Genomic DNA, 21,335 nt, shown 5'->3' on the forward strand with positions numbered 1-21,335 from the left:
ACGACATGGTCCCTCCTCATCAATTGAACAGACCTTTTGAGTGAATGAGTGGGCATTGTGTTTTTCATGGCAGGGTGGTCAACAGACCTTTTACAAAAGATGGACATTATTATCTAAATTTGAATATTGACAGGCCTATTCAATTATTATTGTGGTGGGTTGTTGATCAATTTGAATGCTTTAAGAAGGGATTCCCAGATTAGTAATCTGACCAGTTAACTAAAATGACAACCATGTAACGCAATTGGTAATAGACCTGACCATAATCGTTGGGCCTGTGCCTAGTCATTGTGAAACAGACAGATCACAAAACAAGACAATTGGCATTCATTCACAACCACTTCACTTCATTTGGAGTTGACAATGGTTTAATGGGACTATGTCAAAGGTGTCTCCAGTGGGGTAAAAATCATTACCGTAAAAGTGGCCAAAAACCACATTTCTAGTTTGAATTATTTCAAAACCTGGATATATTATGAAAGGCCTTCATGGGTCGAACATGAGGATGTAATTTTTATTGGGGAATTCCTGCCAATAAAGAAGTAGTGAAAAAGAGACATTTACCAAATTTCTCCTATCAAAGGCAAAACTAAACAGATTTTTAAAATTTTAGCATTATTCAATAGCCAAGATCATTTGCTACAATCGGTGTGAGGTGAATGTGTCTGCTTAGCCTAGTTTTGGAGAAATTCAAGAAAAACTGGTGTCCATTCACTTTTGACCATGAGTGTACATACAGCAAGCATACTATTCTATAGTACATGACGGGCTCCCCGGCCGCATAGCGCTTTTTTAAATGTCAAGTTGTGGTAAAACATGGCTGAGATGGATCAATGGGGAATTGAATCTCAATCTGTGGACGTGGTTGATTCTAAACCTGACGTGTCAACGTGATGAAAAATGACCTTTATATATAGGTTCACAACGGCAATGCAAAATATTGAAATCTCTTATATTGAAAAATCACAGTTTCTATTTCTAATTACACAAAATCAGCAATTTACAATAATCACCGGTCGGTGAATATGTCTTACAAATGAACTGGACGGAGTGATAAAGACAGTGCATGTATAGACTAAAAACCCAGAGTTTTTGACAAAAATTTAGATTAACGATTAAGCGTACGTTTTCGGAATAAAAAAATCGACAAATTTGTTCTTTTCATATATTTACATATATACATGAGTTGTTTACAGAAAACGAACGATTTGTATCGTAAAAAGGGTTGGTCTATAAACTAGTAGCGCACCACCCCTCCGCAGAAAACGTCTGCGTCACGCGTTAGCTAAAACTTATACAAATATATCTGCTAGAACTCACTACTTTATGATAAAATGTTCATACAAAGGCTGACTTTCGCAATTTACAAAAAATAGACATTGACGGGACATAGGCCTACTCTCCATACAGGCATAATATACATGAAATCACAATCGCTAGGACGGATGATTAGCAAGAGCTGTCAATAAAGTAACTTATTTTTTATTCCGATAAATACGAAAAATATATTCTAGTAAACACCAAGTGGGCTAACTACAGTAACAGTAACAGACATGAACATAAAACAGCAGTGACCCACATTGTGACGTAGTCGGAAACAGTAAATGTGAAAAACACGGACGCATGGCCGTGTAAATATATCGTATCTGCTTACAGTGTGTACCTATATCTACAATATTGCATGAATGTAAACATTGTTTGTTTCCAATATCAATTCAACGAAACGACTTGTCTTGAAACGAAAAATCTTCTCCCAATTGTTACGTCCAGTTGATACGTTTATCGACCCCCACGATACGCCTTTCAGGTGGTCCATATAACCCAAACTCTAAACCGGAAAGAGCAAATAAATGTAATGTCACAGCACGATTGCCTCCACTTCCAATTAAATAGAATGATGCTTGTACTGAAATGTTACAATATCAGGTAAGTATACCAAAAATATATAAGACGAGCTTATTTTTTTTCTACCAAAGATATATAAAGCGAGCTTATATATTTTTGGTAGTACATTATACTATACTTCGTACAGTTATATGTATTGTGAAAATATGTTTATTTTCGGAAATGCGTGCATGGGCCACCAAAAAGCAAGGAAGATGTGATGCTCTATCGTCATCTATCAAACCAGGTCCAACTGGGCGTCTGATCGGCGCGGAGTATTCAATAGTCACATTTCCTCCTCTCCTGGATCTTTCGTCGACCTGAAATGTACATACGCGGCTTGTCAATCTACTGTTATCTGGTTAACCAAGTCGGTGGTCGCGATTGGGACATCCTCGAATACTAAAGTAAGTTAGTATGGTCCTCCCTCGCACAAGCTCGGTAAGTGCCGAGTGAAGGTTCTGAAGCTCAGGATGTACTAGACAGGAAGGTCAGCGGCACAGTGCATGGTTAGGGCACCGGGCTCATAACCAGGAGGGCAAAGGTTCGACTCTCGACTCACTGTTTCGTCATTGTGTACTACAATTCTCCGTCCGATAGTAAATGGGTACCTACATTTATGAAGCTGGCAGAGATGGCCAAGTGTAAATGCCAGTCCAGAATGCTGAATACATGCAGCTCGGACATACATGCATAATAATCTCCACTGAGTTGAGCTTGAATCCGGAATGAACAAGCCAGTAGCTAGGGTCATGATATCAGGGGCACAGCCGGCGTAAGCGCTTGCATGGCTGTTTCCCTGGCCGTTACTTGTTACTTTTTCTTGTTAGTTTTAATCATCTGTTGACCTTTATCCGCCGTGGAACAATGTGGTAGTATTTCTACGGGGACTAAATCTGCTTCACGCCGATTCAAAATAGTAGTAAACAAAACAACCTGGCCCAAAATACTCCACTTACCCGTCGTCTTGTTTGCCGTCATCCCTCTGCTGGCGCTTCTTGTCTCGTTTCTGTGCCATAATCACAGCCTGTCGTCTGCGCTCGTCCATTCGCTGTCGGTCAGCGTCAGCCATTTCCGTCAGCAGTTGCCGCGTTGCCTCTTCGTGCTGAGCCTGCAAAGAGTATACTTGTATGAGAATGACAAAAAAGTTTTTACTAGAATATTAGATCATTAGATTAATCGGGCGTGTGTTGTTAAAATTTGGCGCCGACCCGGCGACGGAGACGCCGGCTACTACGCACGCAGCCTGACACACGTGATCTGATCGCTATTGGCCGATTCAAAGAAATCTTTGATAAGCATCATTGCTTACAGCTGCTACAATCACGACCGACGGAGATTGAAATCACCTTTAAATTAGCAATTGAAAGAACTTCCGGTGTCCTGGAGTGGCACTTGCCACCGATAGAGCAGTGCGTGGGTCAACCAAAACACTGCAAAACTGACTTGAAACCTGTGCCAAGAATCCCAAACCCAAAGGGTGCAACCTAGTTTACGTACCTTTGTCGCACCATAACCGGAGTCGGTTGAGACAGTCCGGATATCACCATTGACTCCCTCAACATCCTCCAGCTGAGTGTCGCCGACATCAATCATCCTGTTCCGCAGGTTGCCGCCGTGTGATACGCCAAACCGGCCGTGACGGGCGCTGGGAGACTGCGCCCTCTCATCCTCCGTCACGAGCTTTCCACCAATGTGCACAATGTTCTTATCCGGTATTGGCAACTTATCTAGATTGTTAGTGTTATTAATCTTAACATCATCCATGTCATTCAGAACCTCTGGTTTGTGCTTCCCGACGTAGTTCGGTGGCTTTACGTAAGAACGATCACAGTTATCCTCAGGAGACTTAGGCGGTTTTAGTTTAATTGCTTTCTTCACCGCCCCTAATTTGAACTTGTTGGCCAACTCCTTTGCCCATTTCTTACGCGACTTAAGCGGTAGTTTAGTCCGTGATTGGGCGTGGGAGTAATATAGGGTAAAGTTATTCACCACGATAGGGACGGTGAAGGCAATAGTGAGGACACCGCAAATCACACAAATCGACCCCACAAAGTACCCTGCCTCCCTTTTGGGATACTTATCCCCGTAGCCTACTGTAGTCATGGTTACCAAGGCCCACCAGAAGCCTATAGGAATATTGTCAAATGTATCACTCTCTACAAGGTGAATGAGACAGGCGAATATGAGCACACCAATGAAGAGGAGAACAACAATAAGAATCAGCTCCTTGGAGCTGACTTTGATGGTATAGACGAGGATCTTGAAGGCCACGTAATGCTTCATTAGGCGGAAGATTCGGAGGAGGCGGATCACCCGGAGTGCTAGGACGGCCCTCAGGATGCGCGACACGTCGTCGTTATCGCCGACGTTCTTGAGGATCAGGGAGAGCAAGTAGGGAAGGATGCAGATGATGTCGATGATGTTTAGTGGCGTCTTTAGGAACGCCTTGCGGTCCATTGAGAATGAGAACCTGAAGTATTGAAGTGAAATTTAATGGACATGTTATATCTAGGGGGGCTTTTAATTCTTAAAATTACGGCTCTAACTTGGACCGGCTCACTGTCTGTCACTTCATTTTCCTCTGCCCAAAACCCCCATGCCGACTTACCGGCGGTGAACATCAATCCTGAAGTCTCCTCGCACAACGACGGTAGATCGGTATGCAAAACCCCATAGATAGTAATTCTGGGACTATCCCGGACCAGTGTCCCGAAAAGGTTACCCGCCCTCCCTATAGATCATATATCGAGAATGGACCGTTACCTACCTCAGAACGATTTCAACGAAGAAGAAGACGAAACAGACATAGTCGATATACTCCATGACAGGATTAACTTTGGACTCACAAACGCCTTTCACGTCCAGAACATTGTGGTCCTTACATTCACAGACCGTCGTGAGGGTGCTGTTGGGCGCTTTGTAACTGATTATCCGGAACTTACAGTGGGTCTCCAAAACGAACAATGCAATTGACAGCATCACAAATGTCATTGAAACGGCAACGTATACCTGAAAAAAGGAAATAAGCTGGTTACAGCAACCTCTTTCTCGGGGCAATATTCAATCTGATTTTTAAAACCAACGAGTGACTGCAGCGCCACTGTGGCAGATGTTGAGGTAGATAAAGATAGGTGAGGTGGTTCCAGGGAATGGGCATTTCCTCGTCCACGCCAGTCCCCCCAAAGGTTCGGATACAGAAATTGAGCCGTACAACCGATGCACGTGGATGAAAAAGTAAGTATACAAGTAAGTTTATTCACTCCAGACGAGATAGTACGCAAGCGCCCACTTTTGGAGTAAATCTCAGAAGAGGATGAACGAAACATGGACATTATGAGGAAATAAAAAATTAAACGTCTACTACTAAAAGACAAAAACGGGAATTTATCTGCTGAAATATCATTAACGTTTCAGTTTCGAGTATGCATCAGGTAGGAAACCATCGAGCCAATGCATTTTACAGTGTCGTATATTGCAGTCCATATTAGATGAAGCGCTACAATCATTTAATCAGCTCAGGGTTGTGGAAAAATGACTATTTTGAAAGGTTTGAAAAAGGAAGTGAGGCCCGAAAAATATAAAGGTGCCGTAATTAACAATGACCAAATATATCAAATGTATCTTCATCGACACAAATTGGAGGTTTGTGGAAAATGACCTGTCAATTTGAAGGGTTGAAAATAGGAAGTCTAATATACATCACAATCAAGATTCAAACTACACGTATCTTCATTGACAACAACAAGTGGAGGTTTGTAGAAAATGAACGGTTGGAGTGGTGGGGAAAGGAGTAGAAGTCAGGAAAATTTAACGTAACTTACAATGACAACAAAACCACTCGGGAATTTTTGCCAAATGATATTATCATTTTAAAGGTAATGAAGCAGGCCTCCGCACAGCATAAACTTAAGCGTGACTCCTCACAAAGCTTAACTAAATCCAACCTAAAGAGCAGGGAATGGTCATAAAGCACAAAATTAGGGATGGGTAGGATGGACGCCTACATAATGACTAGGAAACGTAACTAACCACTATCTTACAGAGTCTTGGAAAAACACAGTGTAACTCCAATTGTTGACATTTTGCTTTTCATCAAATTTGCACTCAATTCCTTCTTCATTTCCAATAGTCTATTATTGAGTACAGAAGTCTTATTGAACGAGAAAGGTCATGTCTCGTCACAGAATCTGAACGGAATGTCATGGAAAATCACAGTACGCGTAACTTCAACTATGTTAACGGTCGAACAAAAGGAACTACAGTGAGTAAGTGTCTTCTCCCACACGAAATTTCATGACATGACTTGACATGAGTCTTTTCTCGTATTTGTTCTGATCAAGTAGGGTCAGATCATCATGATGAAACCACACATTGCATGTTCCCTTCGATCGGTTTGGTTGCTAGGTTTTGTCATGGTAAAATTTTCAGTCATGATATGGAAGAACACAGTTACCCACAGCAACACGGTTTTTCCCCGGGAGCTTCCTAATTTTTGCTCCTGTGAAAAATCAGGTCACGTTGGCAGCGGCCATGACCTACTTATGACAGCACTGTCCTCCGATAAAATATCCAAGAAGAGTAATGAGACAATATGAAGATATGCCTTCGACAAATTCAAGGACGCCGGGGCAATATCCGACTGGACTCGACGAAACGCCACACAACCTGGAAGGCTGAGGATAAAACCGTTTATACTCATCGTATGGTGACGTATGGTGACGCACCGTCTAACCTCTCATTCGGCCCATTCGACCCATACTGAACTTCCAGCGGTATTGCCTCAGTAGCCCGCGCCCATACGTCTTCCGTCTGGAAGCAAATTGATGGTCAAGATGACTCGACCAACTGTAAACTTAAAGTGAAAGAGGGTGCGGTGCGGAAGTGAGAAAGTCGACCCCCCCCCCCCCCCCCCATGCAGGCCATCACCAATCTACGCCCCTGATTTTACCCCAAGTCTAAGAAGTCACGATATCCGTCCTCAATAATTGTTTTTTTTAGGGAATGTGACATTTACAAAGTGTCATTTTTTTCAGTATGTACATGTATATGTTTTTAAAGGTACTGTGTTCTTCCATTTCACTGTAGACCAGTTACCTTAGATAATTTGTACTTGACGAATATATCATTCTGAGACAAAACAGAGACAAGAAGAAGGAAACTTTAATTGAAATGCTGAAACAGCACTTATTGTTTCTGCACACTTTCAGGGAAACATTTGTAACGCCCTCTGGACAGGGGACTCGGTGAGGTAGTCAAATAGATTAGGTCCTTTCACTCGGTAATTACCGACCTTATCTACGGGGAATATAACACAGGGGTAATCATTTGGATTCATGCCAACACCGACGGAATTAAAATAGAGCGAACGAGTTAGTAAAATTACTAATATTTATTTCAGATATTCAGGCATCTATATATACTTTACATGCTCTATGGAAAATCCAATAGCCCTGAAACACAATCACCCACAAAGTTTTCATGGATCGGATTTCCGAAAGCGAAACTTGCAGTTGGTTCTTGGTTCTGGTGGCTTATCCAATGAAAAGTGCCGAATTCTGCCAGTACATCCCGTCCCCGGTGTGCTCATTTTGTAACGATCAAATCACATGGCTATTGCGGGGTGTTCCGGTCGGTCAAATTCTGCTTTCGGATATCGGCAAATGTTGTTTTTTGTATCCCCGAGCCTACTGGTGCAATTAATGCCTTTTCCAGCACTGCTCATTTGCATACAATTCTTCTCTCAGCCTCACAAATATATGTCTTCGATTTTGTTTTGTTTTACAATGTGTTAGCCATCTCGCATATATGCATCATTTGTATAAGCACTGTGACATCGGCTCTCTCCCGCTCTCTCAAGGCAAAAACGCATGACTTCAATTTTTTACCAGTTGGGTAACCAGGGCCAGCAAGAACATTGTGTTGAAGTTTTGATTGCACCCTGCATTTCATGGCTGTACCAGTTTGGTTCTTGGCATGGATGGGGACTTTTTCAGTTCAACGTTCAAGTTGTTTCAGACCGCGGAAAGGGACAGAGCCAACTTAACAGCAAGAACTCATATATACGATTTCAGTAAGCCTTACAGTCCATCGATTAGTCCTAAATGATATTCAAGTTATTAAAAAGCCACTGCCTGAAAATCTACGCATGGGGTACATGTTTTGCCCTGTCAAATGCGGTTTTAAAAGTGGCCGATGATGGCATCGACGGCTCCTCCAAAGTCAGTCGTGCAATGGTGTTCCGCGGCGGCAGCAGCCAAAATAGACTTGGCGGCCTGAAGTTGAAAGAATTAGAACGATTAAGACAAAAACTATAGCCTAGTGTAACACTGTGGAAGATAAAGATATTTCGAAACATCTGACCAATTGAGTCGACATTTTTCTGGAACATTGTTTAAGATTACAGGACATTTCGAAACCGACCGACTCTATCTTGTTTCGGTAAACACGAATTACGCCATTCCTAGTCTCCCTGGCCCTTACCTTGAATTCGGCAGCTCCAACATTGCGAGCCGTGTGCCTGGATGCAAGACCGGCGGGGTCCGCTTTACCTGCGACGGCTTCGTCGATGTAGTGAACGGTCTTGTCCCGCTGTGTCTTGTAGGCAGCGTTGCTACCAAGACTTCCCAGAGCCACTCCCTTGAATTTGAACTTGTCTTGGTAATCCGGGTGGGCCGAGAACAACCTGAAAGAAATAACGCAAGTTAAGTACACGCTGTTATATGAGAAAATGTACTGAGTTGCTTGAAACTTGGAACCAGCACCCCATTTCCCGAGGTCATTCCCCGGTTCGGCTCGGTTCGAGGTAGGATTGCCTGGAAATGTCAACCATATCCTGATGCCTTCTGGTCTTGTGTGGGCTGATACAGGCAGAAACCAACTCCAGGGCCAACAAAATGAAAACGAAGACACAATTCCTGATGGGTTCCATTTAGCCATGGCGCAATATCAATATAGATCAAATATTGAGATATATGATACATTGGCTTAAAATTTCTGAGTACTACTTTTTTCATAGGAGTGATACTATTTGAAAATGGAATTCTTTGATCATGTACAATATGTACAAACAAGTATCCAAACTGTTGATAAAAAATTATCCGAAAAAAGAGATGGTACAGACTGGTCTACAGCATGCATCTCAAAGAATGATCTTGAAAAATGATAAGAATTAACCCGAATCCTGGTCAAGGGGGATAGAAACGTAATCAATGAAAATTCTTTTGAGCAGACTAGTCTATGATCATGCATCTCTAAGGTTTTCAACGCTGAAGAAGAATGAACTTACTTATGGTAGAAAGTGTCGACGATGGCAGCCTTATCAGCGCTGTTCCAAGACATGATTCTGAAAAGAGAAGGGCCGGGATATATATCGGTATTGATTCTTATCACCGCGGCGAATCAATGTCGCATTGGGGATACCCCCGCCTCATCTCGGAGATAACCCCGGACTGATTTGCGCAGAAAAAGAAACTAGGCATAGGAAAAGTGGAAATTGTGTCACATGAAATTTAATTCGGTGAATTTGGAAGGTAGCAAATTTCTTCAGACTGTAGTCAAAATGATTTGGAGGCAAACATTTTTATTTCATTGCAATGATTGTTAAGGCTAATATATCTGACTATCGGACGACCAGAGGCCCCGCCACACTAAAATTATTAGCAAGTTGAGTTATGATAAACAAGCAGTTATTGTGGAGTAGTCATATGATGAGAATGAGAAGAAAAATCGCAAGAAAGCCAAGAAAACGAAAAAGAGAAAATTGAAAATGATTTACATCGTACTTACACTGATTACGTGTACACAAACACTGTGTGTGACTACGAAAATGATCAGGCTTCGGTGTTGGATGCTGAATGAAACTTCGATCAACCCACAAGTCGTATTTATAGACAACGCCCCTTAAAAAGCCGGCTTGCCTCACATAAACCAATGAAATTCTCTCCTCTTAATGCCGTCATCGTTGTACCGTTATGGTCATAACACCTCCTCGATGTATAATGGAGTCTCTCAGCTCCCGGGTCTCAGCCAAGCCTCATTATCATCTTGATCGTGTCCCAAATTCCAAAACGTGCACGTGATGAATTCCAAGCAGCGTCCCTGCTGCAGGCACGCCTTCAAAGTCACCTCTAACTACCTAACAGGCCTACTGCTTGTTATTCCAATCAAATTACGAAAGAAAAACAAACTGTCAAATTATAACGCCTGGGTGGCACTGCACCAAATTGCATGTCACTCGACATACTTTCTTTCGTCAAGAGTGTTATGTTGTAAGTTTTTGCAATGCCATACCATCGACTACAGGCTGCCACAAGAGGAATGCACTTGCTCCTGTATGCTCGTCTTGAAATTCCAATCAGTTTTGTTCTCACTCCTGCATTTCATTGAAGCATGGAGAGGCGGAGTGTATTGAAAACCAATGGTTATAAGAGGGTGCTGCATCTTTAATTTGACACGACTTTACCTTAATACACCCATGTAAAATCGCTAATGCCAAACTTGAAAATCGACCTTCGAACTCGCACTATCGGCCGGGTTGGGTAGGTCCAAACGCGAAAAAGTTTACCAGCCATGATTTTTATGCGTTCCCAGGACCCTGTGTTTCCCGCGTTCTATCCCATAACGACAGGGGTAGAATTTGGCCGCCTTCATTTCAGACAGATATGCTAATAACTGCTTAATAGTATAAACTAACAATTGGAAAACAACCGTAGCGTCCTTCATTTGTCCTCAGTCGCAAGGACAAATTTTAATTTGTTGATAATGATAATAACCAAAAAATAAGGTCAACTTAGATTATTAACCTAACCTGACTCCGGTGAAACATTTTGGTATTTCCCATTAAGAAATAATTGGCAGCTGACATTGATATAACGGGAGTCGAGAAAAAAGCCTTGCATCCACTTCACACATGGGAAAAGGAATCGTAATGATTAGGCGACGGGCTCGTGACCCAAAGATCGAGGTCACATTATTGGGTACAAACTTGTTATCGGATTTACCTTTGCAACACAACAAAAAAAGTTCCCTTCTATTACAGTTGTGGAGAGGTATAATGTAATTTTTAAAAACGCGTGGCCTTGCGCCCCTCAAAATGAACTAGTCTTTTGTCTGTTTCTTTGTGACGTCATTTCCTCTATTTCTAAGGCGACCCGACACCTTTATCCACCATTTGGGTTCCACGGTCGGTTTTGACCCCCGGTAGAACTCACTGTAAATCCAGTGAACGCTATGTGTTTTATTTCAGGAGACTTTTATAGTGGTACTGCTTCAAATATCATGACTATGCTGTGGCTGTCTTCGTTGTTTGAAGTGGAAAGCTCTGATATTTTCCCAGGTTTGAGCAGGCAATAAAGTATCGGAGATAAATCTTGGTAAAAAACGCCAACCGTTTTGGTTATATTTAACGCTCTTTGTTGGTTCAGACTTTGCGCTTCTCGAACTGCATGAACTTAACCCAATTTCGACACTTAGCATCCAATTTCGACAATGTATGCAAGTCTAGCTTTTTCTGGGTCGGTCCGTGAACTGGTGGTATTCGGTAGCCGAGCAAAAGAGCCTCGTTGAAAGTTTTCGAGGAAACTAAAGGAACTTCTCATACATGTACAGCGGTCATTGAAATGCCTAAAACGTTTCATGGGGGGATTCCGTCGGTGGTAAAGTCGGTTAATCAAACATATCCTCTTACAATAATCAACACGTGTTGCGTCTGTTTTTTTATTTAGACAAAATACTGCATGCTGCGGACCGTTTCAGGTCCGACCGGGGGTGGGGGGGGGGGGGCGTACGGGCTCTTGGGAAAGGGGGGAACACCACTCCGTCCCAAATCTGCATGAGAAAATAATGGTCGCAATATGGCCACAATAATCACCTCTGATGAAAGAGTTATGATATTTATTCAGCCTAACACCAGGACGTCCACTTACTTACCTTCGCCATGATCGAGGAAGTCGGGTCTTCCAGCAGCCTCCACATGTTGTATCGGAAACGGGTGTGCCATGGTTTCTCGGCGCCCCAAGCGGACGATGTTGGTGCCGTTGCAAAGTCGTCATCCAATGCCGCCAGTGTGTCCTTGTGGTCGACGAACTTACTGTAGCTTGACCAGCAGCATGGTTCTATGTCTTGTTCCTCGACGCCCCAGAAGTCAAGCTCCTGGAAAATAGTTGAAATGTTACAATTATATTTCAAACATGATAGAAATACAAACACGCTTGCATTGTTTAGGGTTAGTATAACAGTGACTGCATGAGAGATTGCATGCGTAAACTCTTAGCAAAAAACACGCGTTAATCTACAAGGCGTGGTTTTGCAAACCTCATACGAAATACGAAATACATGTATAATGTGTATGTAAGTTTAATAGACGAATTTCTTTAGTCGGGAAATGGCCCCGATTTATTTTACATCTCAGTATAGAAGAGGATTTACGAGTGTCGCGCAAACGAATTAGCAGAGGACTCGATTACACAACAGACCTTCGTCGTTGTTACTAGGGGTTGCGAAATCTGTCTACATGTATATTGTAATAAAAAAACACAGCCATGACAGTGCGTCAAATTCTTTGGTACGAATTCATAAACTAAGTGATTAAACATGTCTGGCTAGTTCTCTAATGGTAATAAAAGCCAAGAGGCTAGTACGCATGTGTGGTTAATTATCGAATAACAATTGTTAGTGCCGAAAGCCATGTAACCCGACAGCTTCCGGAAGTTGTGATTGATGGAACAAGAATGAGTCCACTGAGCGACTCCACGCCATTTCCGCGCCTGGATGCTCAACGATTTACCTGACGTGTGTTGCCGCACCATACTGAGACTATACAAACACCACAACGAGGTGGAGAGCAGTCATTGCCCAGCAACCTGTTGCTTGCAATGCTGGTTCGACGTGCTAAAAAAACTTGGCGGCGACAGGGTCAACCGGCCATTGGTTTCATCGGAAGTCGGGACGTCTGAAGCTAAAGAATAGGCCAGTTTTCTCGAGAATGGGCAGCAGTAACAAGAAGAAGAGCGTCGTGATAATGGTCGAGAGGTCGCGTGTTCGACTCGAAAAGTGTTGCCTACGTTTTGCAGGCACGAATAGGCCTGTTCGTTCCGTATATACAGCATAAATTTCGGCCTAACTTCGCATTGCTGAGGTACAAAAGTGGTTTGTGATATACATTTATAAGGATCTTCTAATTTTTATTCGTCCACAGACATTGAGTAACCAACAGTACGCAATTTCATAATTCTCTCAATCATACTCTATATGGTCGTGACAGAGCGCATGATGGCCCATGGCATTACCGTTGCGTTACTCGGGGGGTTTTGTGTAGATTAAAACTGCAAGTATCTGAATGTTGCTCATAGCAACATCATTAGGATCAGCCGATAGGTACATAAAATACAGCAATTAAATATCCGGCCATGCATATTAGCATTCAAGAGTATTGGACTGGTTTTGATATATTGCTTAAACAGGCGATACCTACATGTAATATTTAGCGTCCTTGCACCTAACGGTATAGCTCAAAATCACTAAAGTCCAATAAGAGAAAATTTACCTGCGATAGAGTTACATTAAAATGCATACTAATTGCTATAGTTGCTGAAGCGAAAACTAATTCACTTGTGTCGTCTAGGGAATACCACGAATTGACAAAGACTATTCTTAACATTGCATTGAATTAAATCGCCGCTACTTTACGATCCCAACTCATATTTTCATTTTGATAATTCCTTTTCCCTCGTGAAACATTAGTAAGTGTGTTCGTTTCAACAAAATATGCACAGATAAAAGGATCATTAATTCTTTTTTCCAAATACCTGGAAAAAAAAGAAATAACAGTAATGTTTTCTTCGGTTTTATACTGAAATATCGGCACGCATCTTTTTATTTCTCAACCCCTTCCTCCATATGTAGTGTTTACATCATACATTCACCCATAGTTCCCGGTCGCAAAATTTGCCAAAGTCTCTCCCAAAAAGCCTTCGACTATAATACATGTTGGCCTCTATGACTGCAATATCCTTATTTCTGATAGCTGCAGAATTGAACACCTCTGACTGGGCAACACGAGCGGAAGTCAATCAAGTTTTTTGATGAGCACGAATCACTGAATACTATAAGTCTCAATAAAAATGCATAAATCATAATCGCATTGCTAATTGGAAATGGCGTGTTACAAGTGATTTGCAAGGCTAATGGAATCGACCCAACCAGACCCAACCAGGTGAAATTGCAAATGAAGAAAATGACAGAACTTTCCGTGATTGGAAAACTAGAGACCCATTTCATTTGATTTGGTATACATTTCTGCCTGAATTAATAGGCTTCTCTGAGTTCGCGCGGCGACAATTCCGATTTCTGCAGTAAGCCGTACAATGCATCTTCTCCAAAAATGCAATTTCGCGGCTTTTGGGTGTTGATGTGAGCCTATTGTGCAGCTCCACTACACGGATAGCCCATGGAATGCATGATTAGGGTTTTCTGGCCTATCCTGTAGTAGAGTGCCTGGGAGACTTCGGTACATTCTTGACGCTACATAGAAAACTTACATGAAGATAAAGTTTTTGGAGCAATGATGACAGCACTAATCGAATCCGTTTAATTTAGTGGTTAATTGCCTCAAGAACAAACTATTAAAATGATCCATTTATAGTTTTCCTTTACAAGCAAAACTAAAAATACACAGTATGAACACAAAGGCTTTTCGATATGATGTTGAATCAATCAGATACGATGATGGAAATCGTCAGCGGAATATTTAATGGTTTTCTAATATCGGTATCGCCGTTTGGGTACAGTACCATGTACACAGGCAAAAGTGTCCATATATGGATCACTGATGGGGCCCATCGATAGGTCTATGATGATTATTACAACCCACGTTTTACAACGGGATCCTATCATAGATTCTATGATGGCCCATGATAGATCCACTGATGGCCCGTGGATTATCCGCAGATGGGAGTTCCATCATAGACCCACTAACGAATACAAATTAACGTATAATGCAGCAAAGTACAACCATTTGAGTAACCATCTTCAAAATTATGGAAAATGTGTACAGTTCCTCACCAATCCTAATATCAATTCTTTGATGGCCAGTCAAAAAAATTATAATGTATTCCATGCAGGATCATGGTAGCTACGACCATCCATGGATCTATGATTGGGTTCTCCGTCATCTAACCATGGATGGGCCCATGGATGGAACGCTGGTCATTAATCGCCGTTATAGATCCATGCATGAACACTTTTGCCTGTGTACATGTAAAAATGACCGAAATTCTCATTGTCGCATTCACGGGCGCACCCTGGATTTTCAGGGGAGCGTCCAAAAAGAAAAGGATAACGCATGACTAATTACAGATTCGAGCATTCCTCGGGCAAGATAACTTACAACGATCTTTCCCAAATCTTTTCGTAGTTTTACGAGTGGAGGCATAAGAGCCCATTTAATACATGCATATCACCGAATAAATTGATATTTCGTCCTGAAACGGGTTCAATCCGTACACAATCGGAAGTCATTCACTCTTAAAATTAAATAGTAAAAATAACTATTTGATAGTTATCGTTTACTACTCTGCTATAGTTGTTATTGCACCGACTGTGAAATTACCAGTTATAACCATCAAAATAGTAATTCTTAACCATTTTGATGGTAGTTTTTACTACTTTTATAGTTGGAACAACTAATAATGGTTAGTTCTTTACTAATTTCACAGTTGGTGCAATAGCAACTACCAAATTAGTTGTTTTCACTAATGAATTTTAAGATATAGCTTTATTTGTGGTTCTCTTGTCATACTCTGCAATTTACACCTCCCAACACAGAATTATCCATCGGATATCAATCACTCTCATTCCTTAAAATAATATTTGTAATAACGACAACAAACTCGCAGGGTCCTTATTTTGTTTCAAGCTGTGACGAAAGCGATATATTTTTTGTCTAAATAATGATTATGGTTAGGAAATATTTGTCCGGAAACTTTCTGACATTGCTGGTTTTCCTTTATATTAGTGCTAAACGGAGATGAAGTGTTTTGCTGTGTACTGTAATCATACAAGATGTGAAGCTTACTCTATACTCGGACATCATATTTACTGTTTCTGTACCCGAAACTTAGAGGCAGCGGATTCTTCCCAGTCCGCGGATACGCTATCTAAAGGACCGAAAACAACTGTTTCATTTACCCGTGCCAAGCTTTTTGCGATTCTTTACGACTTTTTTCTTGTTAACGATTTATCTCCTCCGTTTATCTGTCAACACGTAAGATGTCCTCAAACAATGGGACTGCTCAAGCCACGTCAAGTGAAGAACTCATTTCTCGACGCAATTATGGCCATTACTTGAATCATCTGTGTGCATTTGCACGTCCAGGAAGCTGTTGCTAATGCACTAAAAGCTGAGCAATTACAATTCGAGTCCGGTTGTGGTATAAGATCGATGCATGCACAGAACAAACCTTCACAATGGATTAGTTAATGATCGAGATGCAAATTTAATGCTTGTAGACGCTGGGGACAGTTGTAAAAACAGAAATAATAAATGTCAATTACATGTAGGTCTATATAACTTTCTGCTGTTTTACATTAAAATTCATGGAATGATTAGTATGAACACATTATCACCTTTATCATGATGCCGATGTGATATTATTTTAGGACAGCCACATATGGGATCTCAGTACGTCTGACTGATTTTATGCCTGGACTTGAAGTTTACAGCGTTTATCGAGACTTTCCATTTTGTTAAATATGAGCACGAGATACCACTGTCACCACTATTGGCTGAACACATTTACTTTTCAATCGATTACAGACTGCAAACATTTCTTTCAGCTCAATTACCCCGCATGCTTACAGCGCTTCCATGATATTGTTTCTAGGAAATAGAGACCCAAGGCATGCATTATTCCATGGGCTATCAAAGTAACAATACTGGGGTTAGACAAAAGCCAACAACCCTTGGTAACCACAACAACGCTGAACGTTGCGTGACATAAAGTATTCGAATGGGATATTAAGGAACTCATTTAGAATGCGATTAGTGATCATATTGTTGTTCGCTAAGCTTTTCATAAAGACAGAAGAACCGTGATAAATTTCGAAAAGCTTATTAAGCTTTCATGATGATGAGCAGTTGTAAGGATGGTGATGGCAGCTGTTTGGAGAGCGTCATCCTGTACTCAGTGAGTTTACTTAATGTCTAATTGGTATTGACCCGAGCAAGTTATTTGCTATTGCTGCCTGACATCGCAAGCAGCGGTTTGAAATTGTTCAAATAGTGAGCCATTAACTGTTCAGTGAGTTCAGGGAAAACTGAAGCTACATGTAGTCGTGCCCGTGTAGAAGTTTGAAATGTCAGTGGATAAGAATGTCCGAGGAACAAAGGATTATGTTATGCGCTTTTGATATCTGAGGTATTCATACATGTAGTCATGATCTCTATTGAGCCCTATATACTATAATCCGTCAGAATACAACAGGGTCGGACACGTTATCCTGGGGGACATAATCTAATTCTACACTGGGTTGACAAAATCAGTGCCGGATATGGCTGAGTTCGAAAACAGCATTGACAAACATTGGTTGGTTCAGTTGACCCATCTATACGAGCAATGTTGTCAACAGACTTTAGGTCCACGAATTTATTTATCATGTCGCCTCTGTCGAGGCAATGAAAACGTAGCCGCCACAGCCAGAGCCTTGTCCCAAGGTTTGGGGCGGATTTTGAGCTCCAGTTGATGGTCTCGATCTTACTACAGAGACCAACAATTTCAATTAAATTACACCTAAAAATTAACGAGTTGTCCGTACGAAACTTATTGAAAATTATCCTTGACTGTGACTTCGTTGAACCAAACGCAGCCCTTACGTACAACTCGATCAAGACCGCTGACTCGAGAACGAGGTGCTGTATCAACTGCATGCAAATCAAGGCGACGCTACAATCGAGGTGTTTCAGAATACTCTCCATTAGGTTGGTTGAGAGTACAGGCGTTCCTCGTACATTTTCGTTACATGTTATAGGTAATCAATAAAAAATGCAGAGAAACTAAAATATTTCCATCAATAGTAATGAACACTTCTTCACAATATAGAGGATTGAAGGCCTAGCGCCATGTTAGCATGTTATCGTTGCCAGTAGGCTTCGATCAGCCAGATCGATATTCATTTACTTAAGTCTGTATGCGCAGCTGTGAAATTGGTTACTTGTACTGAGCCTAATAGAGGCATAAACCAGATCAAAAAGGTCATCTTAGTGTAGGTAAATGTTAAAAGACTTATGTAGGCCCTACATGTATTTCTCACGACACTCGACTGAACTAGTCAGTGAAGTGGTTATCTGTTGAATCACCCAATTCACCATCCGCGAAGGACAACGGGCTATGCGAGGATGTGTGATGTAGGCCTGTAGGCCTGGTTTAATTTCTCACTGAAAAGCACAAAAAATAAAAATGCAGCTCATAGATTTATTGTTATTTGTTTTTGGTACCCCATAATCAAATCGACTTTGGCCTGATGGATTCTCGAAACCAATTAACACCGCTACGACTCGTCTGTTAAAACTGTAATGACACCAATATTAGATGGAAATTTTGGCCATCGATCTTCGAAATCGGACAGATGACAAAAGTTATTTAGAACAATGGAAATTTGGTTAATAATGGATGATGTATAGGTCTGCTGCTGACTGTTGAATGTTGAATCATAATGGCTTTCACTATTGTGAGTTACCAGCAGTATAGTTCTCAGCAGGGGACGGGGTCATGAATACCTCTGAAAGTGCATCTAAGGCTTTTGGGTGCATGGTGATCGCCTTCTTTCTCAATCGCCGTACAGAGTTCCGACGTCTCCATCCCTCGTTACTGTTGGAGATTGAAATTGTAAAAAACAAACATTCGACAAACTGAATTGTTTGATGCTTTGATCATGCCGAATGTCATCCTGAACTTCAGTGCAACACTCGGCACTAATGACCGAACTCAATATAACGGACGCAGAGGGAGGAGTATACGAATGACTCTACTGGTATCCGAGGATGGCCTGATGTAGGAAGAGTGGAAAAAAAAGCGACGGAGCGCCCCTGTGGCAGAGGCTTCTTCCTGGCATGTCTAAGGCTCGGTGTGACCGGGCCGCTTTTTTTTACCGTCCCCGGTGCGGTGTGGTAGAAGCTGCTTTTTGTGATCGTTGAACCCGAAAGAGGGAGCTATATACTACTAGGGTTATATTTACCGGTCTTTTGGTAGTGAAGTCAGAACTATCGAGAAGATAAAGCAGGGCCGTGCCAAGCCAAAAACCAGTCAGTTCATGAGCACTGCATGGCATGACTGGTGACCCGCATATTGTATGCATTTTTAAAGATGGCAGCGGGAGTTACAGGCAACATCGACTCCCGAGCCAGTCGGACATTCGTCATCCTTAAGGGAGTCTTCGTTTGAGGGAGGGAGGGACGAGGCGGCCAGCGTAAAGAAAGGTGTGGTCCTGCTCAATAAATGGGTCAACAGTAAAACACCGTTTTTGGAGCAGGATTTCACATCCTGAGGAAATCAGGGGTTGATGTTCGCTTCTCCGGCCTGATTTCCTAAGGATGAGGATTTCACAAATACTCACTGATTTCAATCCATTTCCACAGACACTCTGATCAATATGGAGTTCTTCAGTCCGGTAAAAGTTCAAGATATCCCTGAATGCCGCTGGATTTCGGTCGAAGAAATATTCATTTCTCTCAGCGTCGTAGGATTCGTCCTCCTCCATTAGACTGGAAAGAAGAGCAAGACGCGTACCCGGAATATTCTCTAAAGTCCTCGAGAAAGTTTCGAATTTTTCTCCACCTACATTTATCAAGATACGCTTGTCAATTTTATAATGTTGTTCTTCTTCTTCTTCTTTTTCTCCTATAATTGCCTTCTTCATGTCCAAGAATGGCTTCTGCTTCATGTCGATCTTCCATGATCTTCCCATAGGTTTCTTCACATTCCCGTTAGTCAAGTTGCTCGTTTCTGTTATGTCATTCTCAATCGTGTCCTCCCCGCGTTTGTCCGAAATCAGATTTTCCCGATTCATTGCTACGGGTGGCATCATGACGCATTAAGCGCCCTTAACCATGCTAAAATTGCTTCAATCTAACAACAACCGTCATAGCCAACATTTTGCCTTCTAAGAGAGTCCTCACCGGAACACTCAACTCAACTCGACTGGCGGCCGTGCTGAAATATTTCATACCCAGCCAATAAATTCATCATAAATGGGATATATTGAAGACACAAACATGCAGTTGCCGAATCCCAAAGATCCAATGGCTCTATAATCCAGTTGCAGTGGCCGTGTTTCCCTTGTAGACCTGTTGCCTTGGAGAGTAGCAGAAAACTTTTTAACGCCACCGTGTTATAGCCAGGTTGTTTGCTGCGTATGGCCATGTGACGTTTTATTTTACGAACTTGCCTCTCTTACATATTAATGGTTGCCAGGCGACATGCGCTGTGTACATATATTTGAAATAAGAAAGTGTTTTTTTATTTGTTCCCCACATTCTATATTCGCTGCAATTTATAGATTTGTTCTCTGGGCGCCTGGGAAACTGCTTCGGGGTAGTTTACGCAAAACTAGTGTTAACTAGTGATGAAAACCATATATTTCCTTCATAGAAAAGCAATGAAATTTATCCTGGGCACACAACAGGACGGTTTGTTCAATACTCAGTGAGGCCACACACTACGTCAGAGGCGGTTAATAGACATTACGTGTGAAAATATTAACTGAGATTTTTCATGGTGCTTACAAGAAGCACCAAGAATTGATAAAGACGTGGAAGCAATACTGCAACATGTTATCTATATGTAGCACTAGGTAACAAATTAATTCGGACAATAGAGGGCTTTCACAAGATAAATCGGCTCCGATCCGATGGCTATCGCTCCTAAACCCTGGTCGTGCTTAAATTTTGTCGCAACATACGTTACATGCCTCAAATCAGATCGGTCACAGAACCGGCTCACTCAGGCCTATGACTGGAAGCTGTGGAGGTTCATTTTCATCTCCCAAAGAAAAAATGAACTTTAGAAGAATATTTGCCCGGTGGGAAATAAGCTTTCACTCCTCCTTGCTTTACTGCTCATGCGAAAGAGATGAACGGCCTCGGAATAAATGTCAGAGTGGCAATGAAGATATTGGATGAATGAACCTATCCGTTTAACTAATCAATGTTAGGGACATGCATTCCAAGGGGACTTGCATTTCTGTTGCACCAGTTAATAATTCTGATAAAAGCAGAAACCAAAAAATGCAACTCGTTCCACTTCCTCCTCACACTTGTAATGTCGATGTTGTGGTTCTTCATTTCTCGGAACAGATGAATTGATATCAAAATCGGAGACGGGTGCAGTCACATTAAATGCCGATTCAAACACATGTTTATAAGAGTTGATGACTATTCCTGACCAGTGCAAGTCCCA

General features: G+C 41.8%; 2 protein-coding genes across 3 annotated transcripts; both read right to left on the minus strand.

Annotated features, from left to right (window-relative positions):
- Window positions 1-687: 687 nt before the first annotated feature.
- On the minus strand, window positions 688-20,275 carry LOC135482615 (potassium voltage-gated channel protein Shaw-like). 2 transcript variants are annotated; one of them, XM_064762810.1, is made up of 7 exons: window positions 19,495-20,275; window positions 11,815-12,036; window positions 6,982-7,014; window positions 4,655-4,896; window positions 3,385-4,357; window positions 2,844-2,995; window positions 688-2,204 (listed from the first exon to the last, which is right to left on the minus strand). In XM_064762810.1, the coding sequence occupies exons 1-7, from the start codon at window positions 19,963-19,965 to the stop codon at window positions 2,171-2,173; spliced, it is 2,127 nt and encodes a 708-aa protein (XP_064618880.1). In that variant the 5' UTR covers window positions 19,966-20,275; the 3' UTR covers window positions 688-2,170. The 2 variants fall into 2 exon arrangements, with proteins under 2 accessions (XP_064618880.1, XP_064618881.1); XM_064762811.1 differs by lacking the exon at window positions 6,982-7,014.
- LOC135482616 (body wall hemoglobin-like) lies at window positions 7,262-9,817 on the minus strand. Its single transcript, XM_064762812.1, has 4 exons — window positions 9,673-9,817; window positions 9,173-9,229; window positions 8,368-8,569; window positions 7,262-8,159 (listed from the first exon to the last, which is right to left on the minus strand). The coding sequence occupies exons 2-4, from the start codon at window positions 9,223-9,225 to the stop codon at window positions 8,067-8,069; spliced, it is 348 nt and encodes a 115-aa protein (XP_064618882.1). The 5' UTR covers window positions 9,226-9,229; window positions 9,673-9,817; the 3' UTR covers window positions 7,262-8,066.
- Window positions 20,276-21,335: the final 1,060 nt, after the last annotated feature.

Source organism: Lineus longissimus, chromosome 2 (assembly GCF_910592395.1).
Source record: "Lineus longissimus chromosome 2, tnLinLong1.2, whole genome shotgun sequence".
NCBI classification, from domain to species: Eukaryota; Metazoa; Nemertea; class Pilidiophora; order Heteronemertea; family Lineidae; genus Lineus; species Lineus longissimus.

Excerpts from the sequence above, each read along its gene's own strand:
- LOC135482616 (XM_064762812.1), bottom strand. The coding sequence starts at position 9,225 with ATGTCTTGGAACAGCGCTGATAAGGCTGCCATCGTCGACACTTTCTAC. Across the intron at positions 8,570-9,172 it reads GTCGACACTTTCTACCATAA|GTTGTTCTCGGCCCACCCGG; the intron begins GTAAGTTCATTC and ends TATTTCTTTCAG. Across the intron at positions 8,160-8,367 it reads TTGGAGCTGCCGAATTCAAG|GCCGCCAAGTCTATTTTGGC; the intron begins GTAAGGGCCAGG and ends TTTCAACTTCAG.
- LOC135482615 (XM_064762810.1), bottom strand. The coding sequence starts at position 19,965 with ATGATGCCACCCGTAGCAATGAATCGGGAAAATCTGATTTCGGACAAA. Across the intron at positions 4,897-6,981 it reads TCAAGTACAAATTATCTAAG|GTATACGTTGCCGTTTCAAT; the intron begins GTAACTGGTCTA and ends TCCTTTTTTCAG. Across the intron at positions 4,358-4,654 it reads TTCGTTGAAATCGTTCTGAG|GTTCTCATTCTCAATGGACC; the intron begins GTAGGTAACGGT and ends TCAATACTTCAG.